The 27,056-nt window shown below is 36.9% G+C and overlaps 1 protein-coding gene across 1 annotated transcript; it reads left to right on the forward strand.

Annotated features, from left to right (window-relative positions):
• Positions 1–21,626: 21,626 nt before the first annotated feature.
• Positions 21,627–22,414, forward strand: LOC120422912 (uncharacterized). Its single transcript, XM_039586477.2, has one exon. It carries the CDS (start codon positions 21,666–21,668, stop codon positions 22,374–22,376), a length of 711 nt encoding a protein of 236 aa, XP_039442411.1. The 5' UTR covers positions 21,627–21,665; the 3' UTR covers positions 22,377–22,414.
• Positions 22,415–27,056: the final 4,642 nt, after the last annotated feature.

Consider the following 27,056-nt stretch of genomic DNA (forward strand, 5'->3'; position numbering starts at 1 on the left):
GTTAAGTAAATTCACCGTTCAAAACAAAAAATATTGAAAAACTTTGCTTTTCAAATTTTAGTGCGGAAAAGTAGAATTTTTCAGTACTGGTATTAAAAAGTATTAATTTTCTATTCTATTATTTTTGGTAAAGAAGAGTAGGCCATTTCGTCCATCGAGAATGACAGGAAAAGTTAGCAGTTTCACGATGGAACTGATTTTTTACACAGCAGCCAAGGAAGTTGTTGTTTTCTTATTCCAAAATTGTTGAACTTACGGACCCAATCCTGAAATAATTTGGTTATTAAATTGACAGATTTGGTTGTAAACCTTTAACGAAATAGTAGCTTAGGAGATGAATAAAAAATTAAATCGATAGTTCGATAGTAGTTTTGAAGATACTAAAAAGTCTGTAACAATAATCTGGGTGCAAAAGCTCTGGTTGATGTGCACCGTTAAGCAATGCACAGCCACAAAAACGTCAAAGGGTCATTCTAATGCAAAATTAGCTGAACTCTTCCATTTTTTTTTTTTTTTCAAAAGCGCTTGCCAAATTGAGTTTTGAAGTTTAAAACGTAAAAAAATGGTCAAAAAAAGAGCACAAACTGAAAAAAAGATTCTCCGAATTTTTGTTATTGAAAAACGGGACTTTTGGTACCCAAACATGTTTAGGTCATCGCTGAAATTTTAGAGTTATCGCAGTTTTAGTGAAAAAAGTTGATTTTGCAAACTAATCACCATTCATTTGCGTCCAAGACAGTTAAAATCGATTGAAACGGCACGGAGTTATGATTTTTTTAATTGTGTTTTTTTGCGAAAATTGACGAAAATAGCTGTTTTTGGGACCACTCTGGCACGGTGTTGGTCACCCTAACGGCCAAACTAAAAAATACGGTTCCATTTATTTCGGCTAAGGAAACCCCAAAAAAATGAGCCCGATCGGAGAACTTTTTTTCGGTTTAGGCTATTTTCAAATGGAATTGTTGTATACATCAAATTTAAAAGCCTAATATTATCGAAATATTTAATGTACCTTATGGACAGATTTTTTTATAAACACCAAATATTTGGTTAAGTTGTAGGTAACGACAAATCTGGAAAAAATAGCTACAATCTCAAAAATAAAACAGTTTTTATCTCTCATTCTAGCACAAAAAATATTTGCAGGAATAAAATATTTTCGAAAATTTCCTTTTTTTAAATAAGGCTGTTACAAATATTTTTAAAAATCAGGGGACAGAAAAAATATTTTTTCAAAAAACTTCAAAATTTTCATGGAAATTTAAGTGCAAGTGCAATTATTGATATACAGCACAGCAAAAAAAAAATTCCGGTTATAATTTTTGTTTTCCTCAACTCAAACAACTGAACTAGTGTAAAATGCATTTTTAAACACTTTTTTCATTCAAATGTTGAGATGGCTTATTATTTAAATTTTTGTATTTTTTTTTTTTTTTCAATATAAAAGATTATGATAGTGAAAATTAGACTAAGATGAATCACCGCAGTATTCTTAGAACGCTCCAATATGTTTAAAACTTTTACAAAACAAAATCGCATCACATTTTGACTTATCCACGTGTACCAATCTACTCATTCAAAACGCTAGAAATATTCGTCGCAAAAACAGAACTAGGCCCAACGTTTGTTGTGTTTACGTTCACTTTTTTTTTCTTCTAACCTCATAAAACAGTGAGGTGCTGCCGCGCCGCTTCTCCTCCCTCTCGTTTTTGGCACACGACCCCCTCCTTCTCCATCTTGGAGGGGGACCTCCCCACGGCAATCACCGGCGCAACTTTGTTGAACCGCACGACCACAGTATTTCGTGGTCGTTGTGCTATCTTGTCGCATGTCGATTTTGGGTTAAATTGTGCTAAAATCTTCATTTTTAAATCACTCTAACCTTAACCCACCGGCAGTCGCGTACGTGTACTTTGTACACACTTTGTAACGACACTTGTAAGAAATGCCAAAATACGCGACTTCCCGAAGGTTAACTTATGTGCAATTTTCCTGCATGCAAGACAGTGAGTAAGAGAACAACTCTCTTTGTTTCCGATTTCTATCGTTCTCTCTCGTTTGCTCCCATATAATTCGAATCAAAATTAGCAAATGAAGCAAAATTGCAAATATGGAGCAAATAAATGGCAAAGAGAGGAAACAAGTGGTAAAGAGAAGAAAGTTTCTCTGTTGCTCAATTCATTTCGTCACGTTATTTGTTCAATCAAATGCACCATTATTTAAAAGTGACATGCGACAAAATTGCACAATAGTGACAATTTGGAGAACCCCCGCGAGAAAAAAATCAAACACAACATCAACGTCGTCATGCGTTTAGAGTGGAATAGATTTACGCGCTGTGTATGTTGCTTTTGTTGTTGATGTTGCGTTGGATGTTTATTTGGAGAATGTCAGCTACCCATTCTCTCTCTCTCTCCACCACACTCGTCAAGGTGCTGCTCTCTGATCTTTTGTGCCGTCTTAGTAACGACGTGTGTGTGTTTGTGTGAGTACGCATGTCTTGTCGGTTTCACCTTAACTCAACGGGGTGTTCTTTCCTCTGACGCAAAGAAAAAGGAAACAAACCTTAGAGAGGGATTGCGTTGGTTGATTAGACGAATGAATTGAAGTGTTGTTGAGAGCAAGCTGATTGTGTGATGATGGAAATCTTCTGAACGAGCGCGAAGATTGAACGATATGATTTTGGCTCACAGAGAGGGGGTTTCTATGTATAGGAATTGGTTTAAAAAAAATAAAGATATTATAGTTGAAACCTATTTTTAAGTGCCATTATTTTTTATATAGTTTTTTTTATAGAACGGGCGATTTAAGTACACAATTGAGAGGAGCAATTCTTCCAGAAATCTTCCGTTTTTTTGTAGTTCCAAATATTTGGCTGAAACTTTGTGGATGACTTTGTTTTGAAAAATTGGTACGGGACCATCCATAAACCACGTGGACACTTTTTTGGGAATCTCTTACCCCCCCCCCCCCCCCCTCGTGGACAATTGTCCATACAAAAAAAACTTTTTTCTATGGATCGTGGACAATCGCCATACCCCCCCCCCCTAAAGTGTCCACGTGGTTTATGGATGGTCCCTACGTCCAAACAATTATTTTAACAAAAGCGATATGCAATAATTCAAAAAAATGTTTCTTGTAAACAAAAATTCTGAACGATTTGGTTTTTTGTAGATGTTACAGCCATTGATTAGAAGGTCACTACACTACAAAATGGAAATGTTTCCGACAATTTGCACAAAAGACATGGAAATGACCCAGAAATCGCTAATTTTGTAGAGGAAATCTAAGAAATTTTACGAAAACTCAATGAAAAAAATCACTTTTTGAATTTAAATTAAAAAAATCAAGCAATTTCGCCATAAATATCATTCTGCGCTTTGAAATTTGTGACAAATTTCAAAACCCAAAAAGTCAACCAGTAGAAGCACAAAACCAGCAGCAAAATCAAACTCAAACAGCTCATGAGTACTTTTCACACTTCCACCGGCTGTTTCCTGCCGCGCGAGGATGAAATTAGTTTGTAAACATCTAATCCATTAAGTGGCGCGAAAATCACGCCAACAAACGACCGAAACGCGACTTTTCCCGCAGCAAGAAACATGACATGGGATGACGCGATGTTTGCCAACTTTTCGCAGTTTTTCCTCCCCCTTTAAGATTTACGTTTTCCTCCTTTCTCTTTGAGTAATGACTAAGCCGAGAGAAGCCAAAAAAAAAACGGCAGAGTCTCAAGATTTTTTTCGAATTAATTATATAACACTTATGAGATATGTGTGCGAACTTTTTTTTCATGTCTGACGCCGAATTATTTTTATTTTCGTGGCTTAGATGTTTAGGCTGGCACACCGGTTCGGCGTTTCTGAAAACATTTCACTAGCGTTTTTTTTTTTTTCATTCGCCTCCTTTCCCTAACTTTCCTTAAGTCTATCCACATTCCTCCTGGCTCAGGTCAGTTTTTTATAGTAGGACAGTTTATATTTTTGGTTGGCGGTCATTGGCTCTTGACGCTGGCAACAGGTCCACACGAAAGAGAGCAAAAAAAAAGTTTGTTTGTTTTAGCACCGATTAAATGCTACAAAATATGTTGCAGGGGAGGACTTGGCTGGCCGAAAGCCGTCACACGGCGGCGGTTAGCGGATTCGACGTTCGGACGTTTAATGTTTCCCGCGACTAATTTATGGCAGCCAGGAAGAGTTTCCATGTGACACACATTTCGTTGACCGGCATGACGACATTCGGCCCGGTAGGGGTGGCATGCCGGAAGGTTGGATAATTGGCGCTATTTTTGGAGTGGTTCAGGAGGAGAAGGCTTTAAGGTGAAACGTTTAGTCTTCGAAATTCATTTGAAATTTTATTGAAATTATAATTTTGAAGTTGAACTTAACTAACATTAAATTATCTAACTGTATCAAGATCGTTTTTAATATTGTTAAAAGCTTGAAAAAAAAATTATGCAACATGTTGCAAAAACATTTTTTTCTGAACGATTCATAAGTTTATCCAACGAGGTTCACCCAGTTGAATAAATACGATGAGTACTGAAAAAAGCAAGATTTGCAACGATTTGTAAACAACATTTTATGCAATTCCGAAAAAATCCTTTGAATGGAATTTTAAATTGATAAACCATGTGTTAAGACTATTTACCGTTTTGTAAGCTGCAAAAAATGTATGGATACTTGTATGGACGAATGAATGATGCTTAATGTCTTCATTGATCTAATCTAATCTAATCTAATCTAATCTAATCTAATCTAATCTAATCAGACCGTAGCGCAGCCAATCTTTCGAAAGGATCCTGGAGAGTGCCATAGGTTAGATTACGCCTAGCACTCTTCTTGTTATTTATTAACATTTGTAGTGCGCCATTGCATCGGAATGCATTGAAACATCACAAGCGTTAAAGCGGCCAGGCCTACTGCGTAAAGCCGTATCGCAGAGATGATTCGTAATTGGGTTGAGTTTGAAAACTGCGAGCAACAACACAATTCTGAATCGACAGGGGAGGAAGAAGCGGGGGAGGACACCACCATACGCTCCGAGATTTGGTTGCATTCGTTGGGAGCGCCATGCTAAGAAGGTTTGGTACTCCGGGACTCTCTGGGATAAAACATTGTATTTCCACGAATGCCCAGGACACTATTTGCCGAGGTAATAGCGCCACAACTTGCTCTCTGTAACAGTATTCCTTATTCCAGTCCAAGTTCACCAAGTCGTCATGGCCTTGTGGTTAGCATTTTTGCTTACCAATCCAAAGGACGGGGTTTGAACCCCGCCTCGAGGGACTTTGATTTTTCGTTCATATTCATCAATTCTAATTTCTGTCATTTCTAATAATCTGTCTTATTTCTAAGCTTTCTCGTTAGGAGTAATTAGTTGGGCATCGAACCAAGAACCATTCGCTTACAAAGCGAACACCGTAACCAGTCAGCCACGGCCGCTCCGAATGATGCAAAATGTCTTCATTGGTAAAAAAAAACATACTAAAAGTTTCATCTTAATCTTAAAATACAAAAAATAAATTTCGAATCAATTTGTGAATTTTAGGAAGAACTGCTCTGTTGTTGTTCTTAAATGTAGGCGTACATTTTGAGGCTATGCCGAGTATTATGAATACAACGAGTGCTGAAAACTCATGTTTTGCAAAAAGTAACATTTCATATTTTTGGCATTTGGCCTGCCTTTGCGACAAATTTTAAATTTAATTGAATCAAGTGTTAGTAAAACGTCAACAATTTTAAAATCTTAAAAGTTTCAAATGTATGTTCATTTTATTAAACTGTCCTTTGTCATAGAGGGATTTTATTTGGCATGAGATTATCTAATGTATAGAAAAACAAACGCTGAAAGAGTCATCCAAATTAGATATTATGACAGAAAACAGACGTTTTGGCTTGATCCACCGTGTGTAAAAACATGCAACGGTGTTATCGAGAATGGCAAGCCGTTTGTGGCGCTGTCGTCGCAGAAGAGATTTGACAACTCTCCCGCGCTGCTCTCAAGTGTAAACAACATTGGAAAGCACGTAGTTGGGTGTATTTTCATTCTCATCTAAAATTGCATGCATCTTTTCATCGAGACAATCGATGTGTAAATCAAAAAATAGTTTTGAAATGTCGAAAGTTATTATTTTGAGTATCGCTTCAGATAATTGTTGGTTAATTTCAGAGCAAAAAATTAAATCTTTTAAAAAAAAACATCATCAAAATCAAGTTGATGAGAATCAGAATGCGGCTCCTGAAAAAAACTGTGGAGCACTGCAGTATCCAGCTTTTTAAGCGAAAATGGCGTTCGAATGGTGAACGCCCGAAATGTCAAAATCACGCAGTGGTACCAACATTACGAAAAAAGTGTGCCATGGCATGACAGCCGCATTTTTTTTCTAATGTTGGTGCTACTGCGCGATTTTGACATTTCGGACGTTCAACATTTGAACGCCATCGTCGCTTAAAAACCTGGATACATTCAGGCTTATTCTTGCAAGTGGCAATAGAATACGAGATGGCGTTAGTTTATCAACCACCATGTTTTTACACATGATTTTTAAATTATTTTGTTCTAGCAGCTACGTCTGTTGTCTGTGATATTATGAATATGATTCATGACAGAGCATGTTTGTTTACAGCGGTTTATGTGTAATTATCTACTACTTTGAAAGAAATATTAATGTAAAAGGAGGATGCAAAAAATACAGACGGTCTGCTGGACCAGTAGAAAATCTCCTTGTTGATATTGGAGTCCTACAGCGATCCAGCGAAAAAAAAAATGCTTATTCTAGCAAAACAGATTCCCCAAACCTCCGAAAAAAATCGAAACTGGTACACTATAGTGTTTATCAGCCGGCCGGTTAAACTCTTAAAAATTCGATCTAATTTGACAGGCTCCGAATACGGGACCGTGGTGTAGGGGTAAGCGTGGTTGCCTCTCACCCAGTCGGCTTGGGTTCGATCCCAGATGGTCCCGGTGGCATTTTTCGAGACGAGATTTGTCTGACCACGCCTTCCGTCGGACGGGGAAGTAAATGTTGGCCCCGGTCTAACCTAGAGGGTAAGGTCGTTAGCTCAATCCAGGTGTAGGAGTCGTCTCCCTGGGTCCTGCCTCGGTGGAGTCGCTGGTAGGCAGATGGACTAACAATCCAAAGGTCGTCAGTTCGAATCCCGGGGTGGATGGAAGCTAAGGTGTAAAAAGAGGTTTGCAATTGCCTCAACAATCAAACCTTCGGGCACCTAGTTTCAAGTAGGAATCTCGCAATCGAGAACGCCAAGGCAATGCTGTAGAACGAATAATTGGATTTTTTTTACCAGCGAAAAATTTAGGGATTCCAGGAAATTTTTCTGCAAACTGAGAAAATAGAGCTAAATGCACCGAACTTTTTCGCATTTTGGCGTGGAATATTGCTGATTAAATTTCGAATCAATTTGTGCAAAATAGTGTATATTCGATTTATCCGTAGAAAGATACAAGCGTTTGAAATCTCGTTTTTTTTCGCGCTCAAAGTGACGCTTTGGATAGAATTTTTGAGCTGTTAATAGGTCAGTAGTAAGGAAACCAAATGCCCTATGTCAAAAAAGTGTAAGTGTGTCAGGCTTGTTTCTACCCCTAAAGACAATTACTGCATCAGACTGATTTATTCCAAACCAAAAAAAATCAATAACATGAAACTTCACAGTTTTGAAACCGGACACGATTTCGATTATCTTTCTAAATGTCCGCGCGGCCGCCTCCTGGGAATGGCTGGTGGCAATGGCTGTCATGTTTCTGCCAAAGTGATCGGAGTGCATTAATTGTCAACTGGATCCCTGGCACTAACATAAAGTGAGCGCAAGCTTGCGTGCAGCAGAGGCTGTCTTCACGGCGCCGGTGGTGCAACAGCTCATGGTCCTTGGAGTTCGAACGGAACTAGGGTAAATTGGTTGAATTTGGGTTGAAGTTTTAATCGAGTTTGGATATTAAGAAATGATACCAAGAAACTAATAAAAGCAATTCCTAACATGTTGGGACTGTAAGTTTAGAGGTTAACTCCCAAAGGTACAGGTAATCGCAGACCTTAGCCTCTAGACCACAATTTAACCCAACTTGAATACAGAAATTAAATGCTACACGCGTGAAAACTATTACAGTGGCGAGATTTATGAGCTTTCTGATTAATTTACTCCGGACACGACATCGTGGTGCCGGATTTAGGGAGGGGCCCTCTGCGCTGAACAGCTGCGAAGTTCAGTCGGCATTTGCGGGAGTGGCGTCCGGACAGTTAAATGGCAACGCCACAACTTGGACGGTTTAGATCACGACCAACGGAAACGATTCGTAACGCACTTGAGCTTTGAATGGATTTGGACGTTTAGATTTGAACTAATACCTAAACATTAATATGAATTTTGAAAGGTCCCGCAAAGTCATCATAATCTTTAAACAAATTTTAAAATAATTTGCCAGTAACAACACCCCATAACATCATATCCCCTAACGATGATCTAAATATTACTCTAATTTTTAATTTACATCTTTACGAGCCATGTTTTGCTCTAATGGATTTAAGCCCGGGATATACACGACTAGTAAAATCCGGTCAACCATCGCAATACACCAAAATAAGTGGCCATAAATTCTTGGTCACTTTCCCGCCCTTCCCAAATATTGCTCGCACTTTTGAGATTTTTTTCGTATAATTGCTCCAACTCGATGGATTTGAAAAATGTACAAAACAGCTCAAAGAACGCTGAAATAAAGTGGTTCGGATTTGCTCGAGAAGCCATAAACTTGACAGAGGCGGAGGTTTAACTAGCCGAATTTGCTCGATATTGATGAGCAGCTCAGCTGTTTTCTAAACCCCGTCACAGCACCCGTTTTGGCAACTAATGGACTGTCAGCCGGTGGAAGTGCGATGGTGTGATCGGTTACAGCCGGAGCTAGATTGAACGATTTGTAGGGTGACGGTTCTTGGATACTTGAGTGCAAAATAAGCATTTGACAGGGAAAAGTTACGATCTGCATTGAAAGAAGGAACATCTAAATTAGAGTTTTCAGAAGCAGATTTTTCCTGATCTGAAAACTAAACTCAAATCTAGGATTTCTTTAAAATATAACAATTTTTATTATTTGTTTTTCAAAACAAATTCATTTCAGAAAATTTCAAATTCCAAATCTTCTGTCTGTATCTTTGTCCGACCCACAACATTTAAAACTTAAGTTGCAGGAAATTTTTATTTCATGAAAATTTTGAAATAGGAAACAACACCTTGCAACTGAATAAAAAAAACAGTCATTTTCTATTCAAAATTCAGGATAATACTAATTATTTCAATCAATATCACAAGTCCATCCACCGGACCAGATCGGACGCTTTAGGAAGAAGTAGGTATTTTCATTGTATGTGCCGAATAAACATTTCACTAAAAGTTTATTTTATTGCATTAAAATGTATGGGAAGAGCCCTTTATTTTTTGCAGAAATAACAACAAAACTAACCAATTTTTTTCAGAAATTTGAAAACTATTGAAAAAACTTTATTTGCAAAAAAATTGCAATTTTTCGTACTTGACTAACAATTTTTTAGGTCATGTCTTTTTTTGGAAAAGTAAACTTATTTTTCGAATTATTAATAACCCAGAAGGGTATTTTTTCATTTAGAACATTTTTTTTTTCATTTTAAAATTTCGTGTTTTTTTACTTATTGGTTATTTTGTAGAATATAACAATGTTCCACAAGGTTAAAGGGCAAACAATAACAATACACAGAAAAAAAATCATGGTAATATTACATCTGGGAAGAGGTACATCTTTTATGTCAGAAAAAAGGTGTAATTTTACCTCTGGAAATGTGTAATTTTACCGCTTTTCTGGTGTAATGTCACTTTTTCAGTCTAAATTGAGGTAAAATTACATCATAAAAGAGGTAATATTCAACCTTCCAAAATTACAGCTTCCAAATTTACATTATTTTTTTCTGTGTATATAAACATAAGGGGTTTTCTTGTAATTATCACAAGTTATCTCGATTTTACAAAAAAAAAGTTTTGAAAAAGTTGGTCATTGGTCGAAACTTTTTTCAAAAATCATTTTTGTTTTAAATTTGGTAATTTTTTATAAAATACAAAATCCGCCAGAAAAAAATATATTCTCGAATTACATTGTTTTCCTATCAAAATAATTCAAAAACCTTTCATGTTATAAAGAAGGCAAAAAATAGCAGTTTTATTTCGAAATCCCAATAGTCTGGTGATCAATAATTAAAAATCTGTGAAGGTTTAAAAAAAACTATTTTTCTAATTTTTTTGTAACTGTTCTATTATAAAACAAACAAAACCTTAAATAAATTAACTAAAATTTCTTTGGTCCAATAAATGGACATCATTCTCTTAAATAGTTCAAAAAACTGCTAATAATTGAAATAATACTGAGATTCATAGATACTAAATTTTTAAATAGTTTAAAACTCATAGACATTTTTTTTTCTAAACCAATTTGTTTTCAAAAACCCTGGTCTGTTTGAAAGATAGCAAAAACTAATTAAGTTAATGAAAATCCCATTTATTTAAAAAAAACAGCTAGAAGAAAACAAAACCTTTCAGAAATCGATATTATTTTCTAAAAAATCCTAATAATAGCTCTCGTTTGAACTACAATTCAAAACATTTTTCTGTGTAAATTGTAAAAAAAATGGAAATAATCGATACTGCAAAATTATAGCAAACTGTGAGCAAATATGCCCTGGACCTTAATTTTTAATTTACCATCAGGCGTTGAGGTTCAATCAAATATTTACGTTAAGACTTTTTGAGGAGGGAAGACATTTAATACTCTGTTACGATACTTGTATTTTAATTTTAACGTGAACGTTAAATCAAATTTGGGGGTTCTCAGAAGGTCAAAAGGAAAAGTATTGACAGCGGCACAAATTGGCCTTCTTCACTCAATTTGGCCAAAAATCGACGTGTGAGAAGATATATCACAACCTCGACGAAATGTATTCTTTTAAAAGTGCGGAGTCATGAGAAAGTATATCATTAAAATTAACAATTTTGCATGGACAAATTAAACATTTTACGTTAAAAACACGCCGCTAAGCTTTCTCGTCTTTCTTGGTGTCCTATCCACGCTCGAGGTAATCAACGTGCGCCGACCGACGATTTAACGACCCCTCACGACTTCACATTTCACAGTTTTAAATCCAAACCCAAAACGGCGTCGGCATCGGCGTAGGAAGTTTATCGATTTATACACTTATCCAAATCAGCCATAACAGCCGAAATTTTGACTGCTTGAAATTGCTCCGTTTTTTTTATTGGCGGCGTTCAGCGCTGTAAGTAAACCCGAGCAAGTCGTTAAATTTGGCAATATTTCGGAGCCGGCTCTTGATGGAGTACGCAACAGTTTATCGGGATTAGGTTCGGTGGCGGTGAAGTCTCGGGGAACCAAAAACGGACGGACGGAAATTAATTTTAATTGGCCTCATTGGCGGCGTAATCGGGGTAACCACATGATAGGCATGAGGAAAGAGTTTCTGATATCCGTGTGCTGACATGTGAGTCTTTTTTTGGGACATAAAAGGAATGTGCAGATTTGGAGTGATGAAAGGTGGTTGAGTTAATTAGGCAAAAATACAGAAGAAAGATTCGGATCTGATTTGAAAGACTTCATCAACAACAGATAAAATCTCCCTAATTAGCTGAAAAGCAAATTGGAGTGTAAACAAGTCAAGCCTATCGAAACCTTCAACGAAGCTCGTTAATGAGTAATATAAATTTTATTTTGTTATTATTTAGGCTCGAGTAAAATAGTTCAAAAGCATTTATGTTAAAAAGATCAATTTTAGTACAAGGATCAAAAACATGACTACAGATAAATGTAGCAATAAAATTCCATAATATTCTGCATAACATGCAAAAAATCTCCAACTGATCCCCTAAAAACCCCTTAAAAACCTGTGACCTAATCCCGGTGAAAACAATCCATCATAGTCACTAATCGAAAAGGCCACCGGTGACCCCGTATCACTGTCATCCTTAGTGTCAGCTATTGTCCCCTGCCCTTCGGTCGGCATCGATGACAGGGTCCTCGTCAAATCGGAAATTGTTTTCTCCAACATTTTTTTTTTCTCCAAGCAGTCCAGAACTCCTTTCCTAAATCGGCCCAAAATCTGAGCCTCGGCCAATCATCAATCTGTCGTCATCAATCAGCCTACGAGCGCCGACTCTACCCCGGGGTGACTGTAATGGATCACCTGACTGTCGGTGCCGCTGGACCCAAATTGAGCCACCTTTCTCCGGGTTGATTGGGCAGGCACGAGTTTCACCTGCGAGCACACACAGTTCTTGGCGATGTACAAACGTCGTTAGCGTTTCGATTAACGGCATGCCGTGCATGACGGAGAAAAAAAAGGTCACACTCAAGGATGTCTAACATGCAAGGTGGCGGGCGGTTGTGGGGCACTGTCTTAGTTTATCTGTTTGGGAACAGTGATGGGAAAAGAAACTGGCAGTGAAATTCAAGCTTAACTAAACTTGGTCCAAATCATTAAAACCATTACAAAAAGTTACCATTTGTAAGACTTTTTTTAAATTTGTGTTTTTATTAGAATTTAGCAGTTCTGTTTCAGGATGTTAAATTTGCAATTCAGAGATTTGGAGAACCTTTCAACTGAGATCAATTCATAAGCCTTTGCAGGGAAGGTACATTTTTCTAAGTTTTGATTTTGCTAGCTGAGTGCTCTTTTAGGGAAAATAAATTTTGAGAAAAAAAAATCCTAGATCTATGTTTGATGACTTTTTTGTAACAAACTTCAAGACTTATTACAATCTTTGCAACAATTTAAAAATTAAATGTAGAATACTGAGAATCATAACAAATAAAATTACCCATCATACTCTAAGCCAAGTTTAAAAATATTTCACGATCAAACTTCCTATAAGTCGGTTTTAGTTGTTGCCTGAGTAAACGCTATAAAATTACTCGAAAAATTAAGATTTTAACATCTAGACCTTCACGTAAACATATCGACGGTATCGTTCGATCCATCTTGGGGTCCCATTAAAAAATCCTATCAAAAATTATGCTGCTTATTAAAGTACTTCATACTGAGCTTCTATGGTTTAATGTTTACAGGTTTCGAGTGGAAGGTCGTGGTTTCAAACCCACATGGCTTGGCAAATCCTTTCTCCTGTACTCTTCACATGTAATGGAATCAACTGTTTTCTCTATAATTGCCCTGCAGAGCTCGATGGCAAGATTGCAAAAAACTGCTTTAAAGGAACGAGATTTTGAGGGATAGCTAGGTAAGTAAACGTTAAATGTGTACTTCTGTTCTAGCCGAGGTTCTAGCGATACATTTGGATATAACGATTTTTGTTCAAGTCCAGTAGATTGAAAAAGGGTGGTTTTAGAAAGAAAACCCTTCGTATTACAGTCATCCCACATATTCGGAACACCCACAAATTCGGAACACTTTTATGATAATTTGTCAATAGCATGCCAAAAGTAGCTTTTCTGTCGACCTTACTATTTTTAGAACCTTCATTTGGACATTATCTTGCTATTTCACTAGTAAAAGTTGTTTTTTTGAACAAAAAACTTCATTCCATGACTATTTTGTCCAGAGCAGCAAAACACTGCCTCCAAATGGCCTGTTTCATAATTGTGGGATGTTATTGTGCCTCCCACAATTGTGGAACACCTGAATTTAACTGATATTTTCACAAAAAAAGTTATCAAACCATGTACAAAACATCACTAAGCTTGAGTTTCATTGGTTTCAGTGTGTGAAGTCATTATTTGGTAATAAATATGTACTCCTGGAGAGATCCAAAGTTTGTTTACATTCGTAAGAAAAAAGTGTTCCGAATTTGTGGATTTCAAGGGTCAAAGTAATTCTTCAAAAACTTCATATAAAAGTTAAAATTTGCAGATGTTCGATACAGCATTCGAAAGATCGCAAGAAAAGCTTTCAAATGAAGGCAAAAGCGAATTATTAAGCTCAATTATCGATTTGCTATGATTTTTTGAACATTGGCCGATCTGGAAACCGTTCCGAATATGTGGGATGACTGTATGTATATATTTTAGAAGACCTATACAATGCATCTAAAAGATTGAAGATCTGACAAACCAATCAAAAGTTATGATTATTAAAGGTGAAATGGGACGCCAGTTCTTGGACAACTTTCATCCAACTTAAATCAATTTCTGAACTCGTCAGATGACTTGCTATTGACCTATTAAGCATCTACAAATAAACAGAACATCGTAAATAACGCCATTTTTCCTGAAGCGGCTTTTAAAAAACTCGTGGTGTGCTTGTTTTTGAGACAACAGTTTTTTTTATAAACCTGAAATCAGGTTACATACATGTAAATCAGCAAAAATGTCAGAGGTTGGTTTGAGCATGAGCATGAGCATGAGAGACCACCCATGGTTGTCCTTCTCCGTTGCTGAACAGGACCGTAATATCCTATCAATACAACTGACCATACGCTTAAACGATCTAATGGAGTTTCCCTTATCAACAGCATGTATGAATGCGTTGAAAAGATAAAACATCAAGATCATTAAAACTAGATCTGAAGCAAATAGGTTACAGTCATTGGCCACCAACGGCGCCCGCCATGTCAGTTTGTAGATCTCGGGGGGATTGGGACGGGAATGTTAGTTAGCACAGGTTGCTACAAAGGGTGGGTTCTATACGATATCCACACCCCCACGTGTGCCGGAAAACTACTTCTACTTGGGATTTTGTTAGTGGGAAAGGGTAATGGCCAGGATTCATCATAAAGGATGATGATGCGACCCAATAATCAATAAATTTTGTTTAATGATGTGATGTATTATGCATTCTCAAGGCAAACAGTCGAAGGATGCGGATGAGATTATTCCCGGTTATTTGGTGTTGAGTTTAGCATAAATGATTCAATCTTAGACAGCCGGCTGTGGAAAGATAAAACCAAATAAAATGCGAAAACGCGAAACCGCTCGGACCGAAAAACACACACAATCGGGATGAAAAAAGACGGAAACAGCAACGAAAATCCGGCTTGCTGACCGCGACGCGAACCGTTCAAATTCTCCAAAGCAACTGTCAAACATCGCATCGAAATACACACACAATCGGGGGGGAAACAGAGACGGAAACGGTAACGAAAATCCGGCTTGTTTACCGCGACGCGAACCGTTCAAATTCTCCAAAGCAACTGTCAAACATCGCATCGAAATACACACACAATCGGGGGGGAAACAAAGACGGAAACGGCAACGAAAATCCGGCTTGTTTACCGCGACGCGAACCGTTCAAATTCTCCAAAGCAACTCAAAAAAAAAAATGTCAGAGGTTGGTTTGAGCCTCAAACTTTTTCAAAATATACATTTTCAACGATTAACAAAATAAATTTGAAGACATTTGGTTGTATTAGAATTTTCAAAAAAAAAAACGGGTGCCACGATATCTCAACACTGCCTTGACAAAATCGGCTCAAAATTTTGGTGAAGACTCGTTAAACCAGTCCTGTGTGCATGACGAAGGCCGATTTTTAAAAAGTTTATTTAAAAAAAAAGATAAAAATATTTTTGTTTTTCATATAAAAAACGAATGTTTTTGATTTTTGTATTTTTGAAAAATGTAAAATTTCAAAATCGGGCTTCGTCATGCACACGGGATATGTCTTGCGAGTCTTCAACCAAAATTTCAGCCAATTCGGTCTATCCCATCTCGAGATATCGTGGCACCCGAAAGTCAACTCGGTGTTCAGAGAAAAAAGCTCGCAAAGTTTGACAATTCGCTTTGCGCATGGCAAAATTTTCAGCCTAAATCGTCTGTAACTTACTTTAATCATGAAATATCTTCATGAAACTTTCAGGAGTGATTGAAAATCATGTTTTGAGTTGATTTAATAAATTTTCTGTAATATAAAATTTTGTGATTTTCTACATGTATGTAACCCCTTAATAAACTCGACAAATCATTTGCTATCTTTATATTTATCGTCTTTAACAGACAGAACATTACCAAAGTTTTTTTATAGGTTGGACTTTGGAATTGTTTTAATTTGTTTAAAATGTTTTAAACTGACTTTCTGAAACACCCAAAAAGAAAACAATCATAATTTTGTTACTAGGACCTTTAAAAAAAACTCATGTCGTAGAATGAAGTAAAAATTATCACCGAAACTGAATTATTTGTTCATCTGTACTTAGTCGCATGGCTTGCGTACGGAATTAACATTTTCCCCATTTCCTGTTCACTTATTTATTTATTTATTATTTTCAAATAATTTAACAATTTTGCATTCAAAAAACACCTGGATAAAAGCCAATCACTGTTAAAACTATTTTTTGCTATGTTTTAGAAGGCTAAAAGAGGCATTTCTGAGCAATAGTTTAGGATGGTGCAAAATCTGAGACAAGAGTTATGATGATTTTTGATAAAGGGAAAAACAAGTCAATGAAATTTCAAAAATCATTTAAATTTACAATTGATAATCACAAATCTTTTTTTTAATGTTCCTTTTTCAAGGTGAAAGTGATTTTTTAAATGTGAATTATGAAGGATAAGCACCCATGCAAAACATGATTTTCAAGAGCTAAGAATTTCCTACAATTTCCTGTTTTATGACATTGTTGATCGGACTACTGGTTAATGAGAAATTGCCTTTAAAAATTGTAAAGCTGGGGAAAATTATTGTTTCTCAGTGTCATCGAATTAGTACTTATTTTCAAATCACGCTATTTCGGAACGGAAAAAAATAAAAAAATAAAAAAAAAGTATCAATTTAGCTACTTCCTAAACTATAGCGCAAAAAAATACTTTTAAGTTTCAAAAATCATATTAAATCATTTCTAAAACTACAAAAATCATTTTGGCAATTCAACTTTTAATGTGAAAACTTCTCATATACAGATTTTCAAATCTTCCATAACCATTTTGAATGCCCAGCTTTCAAAATTGTATGGCGATCTGTATGAAGAGACTAATGATGCAAAATTACTTATTTAAAGTTTCATAAAAATTTAAAACAAAATTAGGAATCTCGAAAAAAAACAGAAATTCAGTTAAATTACTGAAAGAACAAAAATGTTATGTTTTTGGGAAAATTAAACTCAAAAAATTAAAAAAACAGTGACTTTTCCAACCCTGCTTGCTCCACTTGCTCCGAATTTTGAAGTCAGCTCAGCTGCTCGAAACCCGAAACCTGAAACCACGTCGCACCGTAAACAGAAGGTAGTTGAGATTTTCCTGGGAACTACAGTAAAGCAAGTGGTCGTCGTCCCAAGAGGGGTGCTGGTGGTGGTCTCGGTGGTTTGCCAAGATAAGAACAACCTATCCTGCCGGTTTTTTTTGGATGTCTTTCGGAGGGTGCCTTTTTGACACGTTCACGTTTTGCGATAACAAATTGAATCAGACTCGTTGGCTGGCTTACGCTAATCGTGTGGGGGGACCCAAAAAAGGTAGCAGCTACTTGACTAAGTATATAGACTAGGTTAGCAGGGTGTGTAGAGACATTGTTAAAGCAAAAAATGGAGGTGTCTGGCGGGAGGTAATTCCAGAGGGCTATCTGAATAACTTCATTCATACAAAGTAGGTATATTCATGGCTTGAAGTCACAAGCTGCACCAAATAAGGCAATACGTCGAGCCATGCAAGTGTCGTAAAGCAGCCACGTTAAAGATTTGCTGCAGTCATGGCAATAAACGAGGATTCACTCCGAAATCTGCACATCAAGCAATTTCGAAATGATGGTTCAACCAGCCAGATGACACACAAGAGATATTGTATAAAAGGGAGCTCCCCTGCAAGAAAGGTCCTTCTTCAAAGACGACCCTGTCAGAAGAAAAAAGCTTGAAACGAAGTGCATGTCACCGTATGAAAATGAAGCGGTTGCATAATTTTTCAATCACTGCAAATAAGCGAATGGCGAACAACGAGAACGGCTGGCAACACTGCACAATTTATGTTCTAATAAGCCAATGCATAAATAACGTAATCGATAATGATGATTTGAGCCTTTGAATTTCTGCCAACTAAAACTATTATAATTTACAACACGTCGAGAATTCAAATCCCCCCTCAAAATGTCAACAACTGGCATTTCTTGAGAAATAAGAGTCCAAGCAAAATCCTAGATTTGCCCCACAAAAAGGTTAAATAAGACCGGGTCTTCCAGACACGAAACTGCAGCGAGTCGTGAAAGACCGAAAAGAGAATTCCCTTCATCGTAAGTTATACTTTCGTTGTGACTTGATGGGTGGAAAAAACGCTAGACAATCAAATTTTCCTCACTTTCTCGTTGCACGCGAAAAGTTCACATCACTACTGACACAGCTTTTACGCCAAAAGCGGGCAGTCCAGGGTGACCGGGTTGCCAGATCTTCAACATTTTAGATTCATTTCGAAGGTCTTTTGATTACCTATCTAACGATGGGTCGGATGATGGATCCGACCATAGTTATATACAAACAAGTACAAATAACTTAGGGCATGGTTGCAAGATCATCAAATTTCTAGACTTGTTCGCAAGATCTTTCTTTTACCTTTAGAACAATATGTCGAATGATGGAACCGGACATTGTTTTCATACGATGAGTGAGATTTGGCGTCAACAAAGTACATAAATATCACTTAAATGTTCATAACTTGAGACAGTGTTGCCAGCTCTTCAATCCTTTAGGCCAGTACTGAGAAAACTGAGAGACAATTTAGACATTTTTTCAATTTTTGATTCTGAGTTGATAGGTTTTCATGAATATCTGTGAAGAAAATATGTTTTAAGCAGATTTATATCATTACCATAGTGAGGAGAACTGCAAATTTTTCAGAGTGTCAACGGTAGCTAACTGCTGGTAACCACGTCACCGGGGGAGTACATACCGCTTACATGTCAGGACACCGGCTGGCACCGCTGTCGATGTACCACCACAGGTCCCGCTGTGAGCCCAGTGCCTCCCGTCGTGACATGCCAACGCGCGCACGGTGTAATGGGGTGTAATGCAATAAAAATAACCGAAAAATTTGTTTCAACCGGTTTAAGGCGAGTAAAAACTGCAAACTTGAAATTAGATTTTCATGCCGCTGCATCAACTGCGGGTGAAACTTGGAAAATTGCTTTGAAATTGCATTGGAATTTTTCTTCATTTGGTGTCAAGGGTGAATTTTGTTGAAAATGAAAACCGTTTCAACCTTTTAGATCAATCAGGTTTTATATTATATTGGGATGATGACTTACTAATTGGACGTTATTTTGACCATAACCATTAATTAGCAAAACTTGCATGCAACGTACCACTTCTATTTAAAAAGCAATTCCAATAACTTCCACGCAAACCCATCACATCAAATTACGGCGACTTTAAAACGGAGTGACAAACGACGCCCATCTTCTTAACGCTTAACAAAAATATGACCATTCCGAAACAATAAAACTCGCATCATCGCGCCAAAATACGTTCCAGGTGTGAAGCATCTCACCTTTCATGGGGTGCGCAGGAAGATGAAGTGCGTCGTTTTAACGACCCAACTCAGACTTTAACAACAGCAGCAACAGCAAAAATAGCATCGCATTTTGGTCAGAGATGCACCTAACTTGGTCCGCGAATCTCACGGGTCACGCAATCAAGGAAAAGGAATTTGGTGAAATCTCAAATATTTTTGTTTATATTTTGTTCATGTTTAATATTGACTTTAAACAGGAATTGTGCTTCCAAATTTTAAATTTAGTACAACAATATTCAATTTTTCAACCTTCCTACCATGCGTTCCGCCTGAAAGTGATACCTTTCGTCGTGACCTCAAACTTGGCGGAACCAGGTCCGGAAGGTAGCCGGAGGAGTAATGCGTTTTAAACAACGCAATAAAATGCAATTTTCGCGACACCCGGGATAAACAATTCATTCAACTCGTTCCCCCTTCTCCGGAGACTACCCCGCTGAAGATGCGACCAGTTCGTAGTCGGCGATCATTGTTTATAGCCGGACCATTCCACCGGCGGCGTGGCCTTTCCGAGGCCATCCGTAAAATGTGTTTACTTTACGAGCGATAAATTTTAGAATGCCAATAAATAAATTTAGTATTAATTCGTCTGCCAAAAGTATCTCCCGGCTGGCATCATAATTGTAAGGTTACTCTCGTTTGCCCAGCAATTTGGGACACTCTCAACTTCAGCCATTTCAATCAGTACCGCTTGGTAAGTGCTTCTCAGTACAGACTTGAAGAAAAACTATTGTTTACTTAAAACTCAAACTTTTAATCCCTTGGTAAACCACTCAACCTCTAAACACATCGCAGATCATTCTGGTCATCAAATAGCCGGCAACAATGTTGACTCGTTGAGTCTTTGGAGAGAAAGCCGCCTGAGCACCCACCCACCCAATTTTATGCCTAGTAATAAACAACAACTAGACCGCTAGTTGACCAGCTGCCAAACAACCATCAACACGCGTAAATTAACTCGCTGAGGTGGAAACGCGAGATTTTAATGAATTTCATCCAAAACAAACCATTCCTCAAACTTGGTGCGGGATTTACCCTCCTTCTCCCATTTACTTCATTTAAAATAAATTTGAAGCATTAAATCTTTGAATATCTTAAAATATCTTTGAATATCTTTGAATATCTTTGAATATATTTGAATATCTTTGAATATCTTTGAATATCTCTGAATATCTTTGAATATATTGAAATATCTCTGAATATCTTTGGCCGGGACCGTGGTGTAGGAGTGAGCGTGATTGCCTCTCACCCAGTCGGCCTGGGTTCGATCCCAGAAGGTCCCGGTGGCAAATTTTGAGACGAGATTTGTCTGATCACGCCTTCCGTCGGACGAGAAGTAAATGTTGGCCCCGGACTAACCTAAAAAGGTTAGGTCGTTAGCACAGTCCAGGTGTAGGAGTCGTCTCCCTGGGTCCTGTCCTGATGGAGTCGCTGGTAGGCAGTTGGACTCACAATCCAAAGGTCGTCAGTTCGAATCCCGGGGTGGATGGAAGCTAAGGTGTAAAAAGAGGTTTACAATGCCTCAACAATCTAGCCTTCGGACACCTAGTTTCGAGTAGGAATCTCTCAAACGAGAACGCCAAGGCAATGCTGTAGAGCAGTGATTCTCAACCTTCTTCTAGGCCGGCACCCCCTGCCATGTAAATCAAGTAGGCCCGGTGTACCCCCGTTGAGAATCGCTGCTGTAGAGCGAATAATTGGATTGATTTTTGAATATCTTTGAATATCTTTGGATATCTTTGAATATCTTTAAGTATCTTTAAATATCTTTGAATATCTTTGATTATCTTTGAATCTTTGATTCTTTGAAGGCTATAAGATATAAAAAGAATTTTTTGTAAAGGAAATTATGTTTGAACTTGTTTTTTTTTTAAACTTCCAACGATCCTGCGTTGATGCTTCAAAGAATCAGTTCACGTACCGTTCCTATTAATGTGATGTTTTGCAGTAATCGCTGGTACCCTGAAAAGATAAAAGAAAAATCTACATTAGAGTGGTTGAGTTTATAAATGCTGTTGGAATCATGCAAATTATTACCCCCATGCAAAATTGAACAAATAGTGTGTCCAATTGGTGATAAGCCATAGCAAATTAATTTATAAGCATTCAATGTAATTCGATACATGAACATTATACTACTCAGGTGTGCACTTATCACGCCAGCCAGTCGAACCCCTGAGCCCACTAAACGATGAAGTTTGCAGCATTTCTCGTGGGACTATTCCTGCTAGAATCAACTCCCGGATCACACGGCTATTGCTATAGCAGTTTACACTGTGAAGATCTTGATGCTCAAACTCACGGACCTGAAATAGCGCACGATCTCTGCAAGTGCCGTTGCAAGGACCTTGCCACGGTAGTCATTGAAGACCTGTTCAAAAGCAGCGCCAACTGTGTGCAAATAAAGGCCGAAGGAGACGCCAAAAACCCCGGCGGATATGTTTTTACGATGAACAACTTTGACCAGAATAAGCACGCCGTGTACCATGACTACTGGTTCAAGAAAAACAAAAACAAACAACGAGCCCTCGACGGCAGCTTCTGGCAGATCTACTATCCCTGGGTGAACGCATCGGCCACCGCGGACAACGTTCCGTACGTGGTCCAGAACATCCTCACGACGCAGTTCCTGACGGCAACGGTTAACACCTACCAAAGCAATTGGAAACAGGTACAAACAGTAAAGAGGTTGACCCAAAAAGGCTTGTGGATGTTCAACTCGAGGAAAAGAAATGGTAAAACACAGTGGACTCTGCAGAACCAGAAAACCAACGAATTCCTCCTCCAGCATGCCACGGCAGTTGGAGATCACTGGTGGCAAGGTATGATTCTTGCGCACGACAAAAAGAAATGGGACAAGTTCCCGGAAGGAAATTGGTTTTTCATTCATCCCTGTTACTAGACATGGATCATAATAAAACATTCTTAGTATAGTCCAGACTGACATCCATAATCGAATGGACCATAAACGAATTTAGCATTGTTTGATTTCTTAGATATTCACTTTGCTCGTGTGAATGGCTCGAATAAATCATAATATTTTATCCCATGATAAATGTCCTTATCAGGCTGGAAGTTCAATCATTCTCGTGTTTTGCCTTATAGCGTCATTTAGATCAACATTTCATCATTCAAAGATGACGCAACTTGTCGGAAATACCTTCAGATTTAAAATTGCTATCAATTCACACGAAATTAATTGCAGTTCAAGTTCATCGAGTGCATTAACGAAACCCAAAGGCTGTATGCATCACCCACAGACGTGCATCGTGGTAAACAACAGTCTGTTTACTCTAATAATTCAATTTCCTTCCAAAGAGACTTCCAAAGTAAACTAACCTACGCCCAAGTTCGAGCTCCTCGCGCGTAGATCATCAATGGCTTTTCAGCGTCTTGCCCGGCGCAATTTTAGTCATAACTCAATTCCACAACCAGGTTAAAACCACGACGACGAGCGCGCTCGCATGCACCAACCAGTGCAAGAATAATATTTTCCCGAAAAACCTCAAGTGCGAACGATGCACTTTCCACCAACACCCCCTCGGCACACCAACCTTCTCGTTAGTCACTGGTTCACACGTTGCACACACAAGTATACACACAAAGTTACGCGGAAAAGGTGAAAATTGGCAGCAGTGCGAAACAAAGGAACGAAACGGGAAATTTTTCGCGCCAATTTTCCTTCCAGTCCATTAGGGAAGAACGATTTGCATCGGGATTCTCCCGGTTTTTGTTTTTGCTATGGGGTAATGATGGGTAAAGGTAAGTAATACAACAAAATTAAAAAAAAATTTTTTTGTTTAAAAAAGACAAAAAAATACACGTTATTCCAAACATACAGAATAAAATTTTAAAACAGAATTGAAATAGGGAATAGTATAAAAAGAAATAATTTATTGATAAACTTCATAACAGATTGGAAAAAAACTTCATACAGCTAAGATAGAGTTTCATGCTGTAAAATATAAAATAATGTGTGGTTTTGTAAAAAAATTAACAATTTTTAATACCCCTGACTCTAAGCGGTTTCAAAAACACAACAAAAGCAAAAACTGGAAATTTGGTTTATTGGAACTTTAAAAAAAAAACTCCAGATATCAGCACCTTCCTTCCCCTTTCTGAAATTGGCAATTAATTTATTTTTGGCTGCTTTAACCTTCTTGGTCATTTGCTGCACTCCCCCTATTTTGACTATTTTTTCCATTCTTTTTTTTATGAAAATAAACTAGTAAAATCATTTGAAAACTATTTGAAATACGCTGTAAATCACATATTATTGCGTATTTAAACAAATTACAGCTTTTTCAAATTTTGAATTAATGGATCAGTATTTGTACGTTTATTGTTTTCAGAAATTCATTAATATTTTGCCCATAAATCATAATACCATAAGTGTAAATATGTTAAAATCATGTTGGGGTATTTTTTGTTTTAAAATTTCAAATATTTTGCTTTATTTGTGATTTTGATTTTCCGCTTCGACCACGACACAACAAAACATCAAATAACATTTCTACTAGCATTAACACTCAAATTTTTAAGCCCGCGGAAAATTAAGTTGGCTCTGTATAAAAAACAAGCTTAAAATTTTTTTAAATTTTGTACAACCTGTCTCCAATCCAAACTAACCCTGTATAATAAAGGCTTATATTTAACCTAACTGTGTCATTTTTTCATGTCGAATCATATAAAACTACCGTAAACCGGGGTGACTTTGATAGGATTTCAATTTGTTTTTAGAATATTTTCCAACTGGAAAGGTTTTTCTCAAGATTATTATTTTTCAAACATGTACTGGGGTAGGCCACACAAAGTCCATGCACTATTTCGGAAAAAAAGTTTTTTTCAATAATTTTTAGAAAAATAGTTCATTAAAAATTCTTAGTTTGAATTCCGGGGTGACTTTGATAGTCATAGTTTTTCTTGTTAAAATCATATTTAAGATGTTCAAACTTTATTTGTACGTTAAATGTACCATCACTAAAGTAGCTGATATAGTATTTAACAGGGCTGCGGAGTCGGGTCATATTTCAAACGACTCCGACTCCGACTCCAGCTCCGGCTTTGAACAAATGGTTGGCTCCGACTCCGACTCCGACTCCGGCCTACCAACTCTAGCCGACTCCGACTCCGACTCCGACTCCAGCTTTCAACAAATGGTTGGCTCCGACTCCGACTCCAACTCCTCATGTTTTTGAATGTTTCAAAAGTTAGTTAACTATTATTTGTTAATTATTTTTAAAACATTGATAAATAGGATTCTTTAAATACTCTCTAAGCGTCATGTATTTTTCAAAAATAATAAGTTAAGTAAAAGTAAAATAAAGTAAATAAACGCAAAAAAGATTGTAGGTTACAAGTTTTATACGTTATGGAAACAGAAATCAAAAAAATATCTTCAGTTTTAGAGGCATTTTGAGAAGAACAGTTTTGTAAGTAAATTTGGATTTACTTGCTTAACCTCAAATTTGAAAATATTTTTTTCATAGCTAATAAATTTAAATATTAAATTGTTATTTTTAAATTAATAACTAAAAGAAATCTGGCCTTAATGATCTATTGAACATTAAAATTCAATTTGCTCACTTTCAGGCTGACATTTGTAAGAAGCACAGTGACAGGCACCTTGTTTTTTAAATGACAATTTTAAACGAAACTTTTTATTGTTTTTTTGTTTAGACGTACATGGACATCACGCCATGACTGAAGGAGATTATTATTGCAAATCAATGTATCTAAACAAATTCTTCGTGGAAAGGACGCTTAAGATGTCCTTTTCAAATATCTGTGACATGGAAAATATTTAAACCTGGAATTTTTAAATTTATTTTAATTTTAAAATTTTATATGCTTTAAAAAGGAGGTGCACGATACTTCGTGAATCTTCACCTAAAACGAAGCTTTATGGATGATCTTGCGCCTCCATCAAAATATATGAAAAAACTTAAAATATAATAAAAAACAAATATCCACAAGTAAAATATTTTCTAGGTCACAAATATTTAATTTTTTAAGGTACATTGATTTGCAATGATTATCACCTTCCGTCATATTGGCGTAAGACATACAGTATGAGAAAATTCGTACCAGTTGACAATATTTTGATTCTGTGTTTTTTATTTATAATATTTGAAAAACAAATTAAAATCCTATATTTTGTTCTATAATTTTTTTTATTAATTCATTTTTGTACTGAATTCTGGAGATTTTTTCAACGATAATTTGCAACGATATCAAAAAAGTTTACCTAAAATCAACATTAACATCAACAATCAATGATTATTTCAAATTTGTTGTAACTTCTTTTGACATTTTTTGTTAACACTTTGATTTTCTTGTACTCAGTTATAAACAAAATGCGCATGTTGAGTTCCAAGTAAGAGATTGTTATTATCGTTTATTATTTGTTACAAAAGTTAAACTGTCAGTGACTCTTTTTCGATCTGCAAAAACAGTGATTACTATTTATAATCTTTTTATGTACCTCGTAATTTGTTCCTAAAAATGATTTAGCTTAAAACCTCTAAGACATTCGCTATCGGGGTAAAAGTTGACTTTGTGTGTACTTTTTTCAGAAATAACTGGAAGAAATATGGTCAAATTTGAATTGAAAGGGAACATAAATATTGTCTGACTACATAACCAATATTTTTTATTATTTTTTGAATTATGATACTACATACTTAGGTTACAGGTTATCATTTAGTGATTATAGTGTAATAACACAATAAGAGCTTTTCAATCACAATAAAAAGCTTTAAATACATAATGGCATCTGATAAATCAATTAAAAATATAAGTTGTTTTGTAAATTAAGCTGTTATATACGAAATACTGAACAATAAAAAAACATATTTTTTGTTGAATTTAAGATAACTCCGGCTCCGACTCCGACTCCGGGTTATCAGAAATCTTCGGCTCCGACTCCAACTCCGACTCCAGCTCATAAAATTTAACCGACTCCGGCTCCGACTCCGCCTCCAGCTGTTCGAGTTTTGACGACTCCGACTCCGACTCCGACTCCGACTCCAGGTCCTCAAAAAGACCCGACTCCACCGACTCCGGCTCCGACTCCGACTCCGACTCCACAGCCCTGAGTATTTAAGAAAAAAAACAATGTCTATATTTAGTTAGATTCCCATCTGCTGCAACCTTCCATCGGATGAGGAAGTAAAATGTCGGTCCCGGCCTTGGTTGTTAGGCCGTTAAGTCATTCCAGGTGTAGGAGTCGTCTCCATGCCATAAGTACAAACAACACACCAAACCAAGCCTACTCCGGTGGAATCGCTGGCAGCGGTTGGACTCGCAATCCAAAGGTCGTCAGTTCAAACACTGGGGTGGAAGGTTCCTTGGAGTAAAAGAGGTTTGGGTGCTCTCCCCATTCAAGCCTTCGGACTCCTAGGTTCGAGCAGAAACTTGCAATAGAGACCACAAAAGACCCGGGGTCGTTAATGTGGATGGTTTGTTTTTGTATTTAGTTAACTAAGTGTATAAGCTTTTAAGCAAAATACATATAAATTTTAGGTAAAATTGTTAAAAAGTTTGAATTTTGCCTGAAATTTGTTAAAACTAGTTTTATTTA

This window comes from Culex pipiens, chromosome 2 (genome assembly GCF_016801865.2).
Source record: "Culex pipiens pallens isolate TS chromosome 2, TS_CPP_V2, whole genome shotgun sequence".
Lineage (NCBI taxonomy): Eukaryota > Metazoa > Arthropoda > Insecta > Diptera > Culicidae > Culex > Culex pipiens.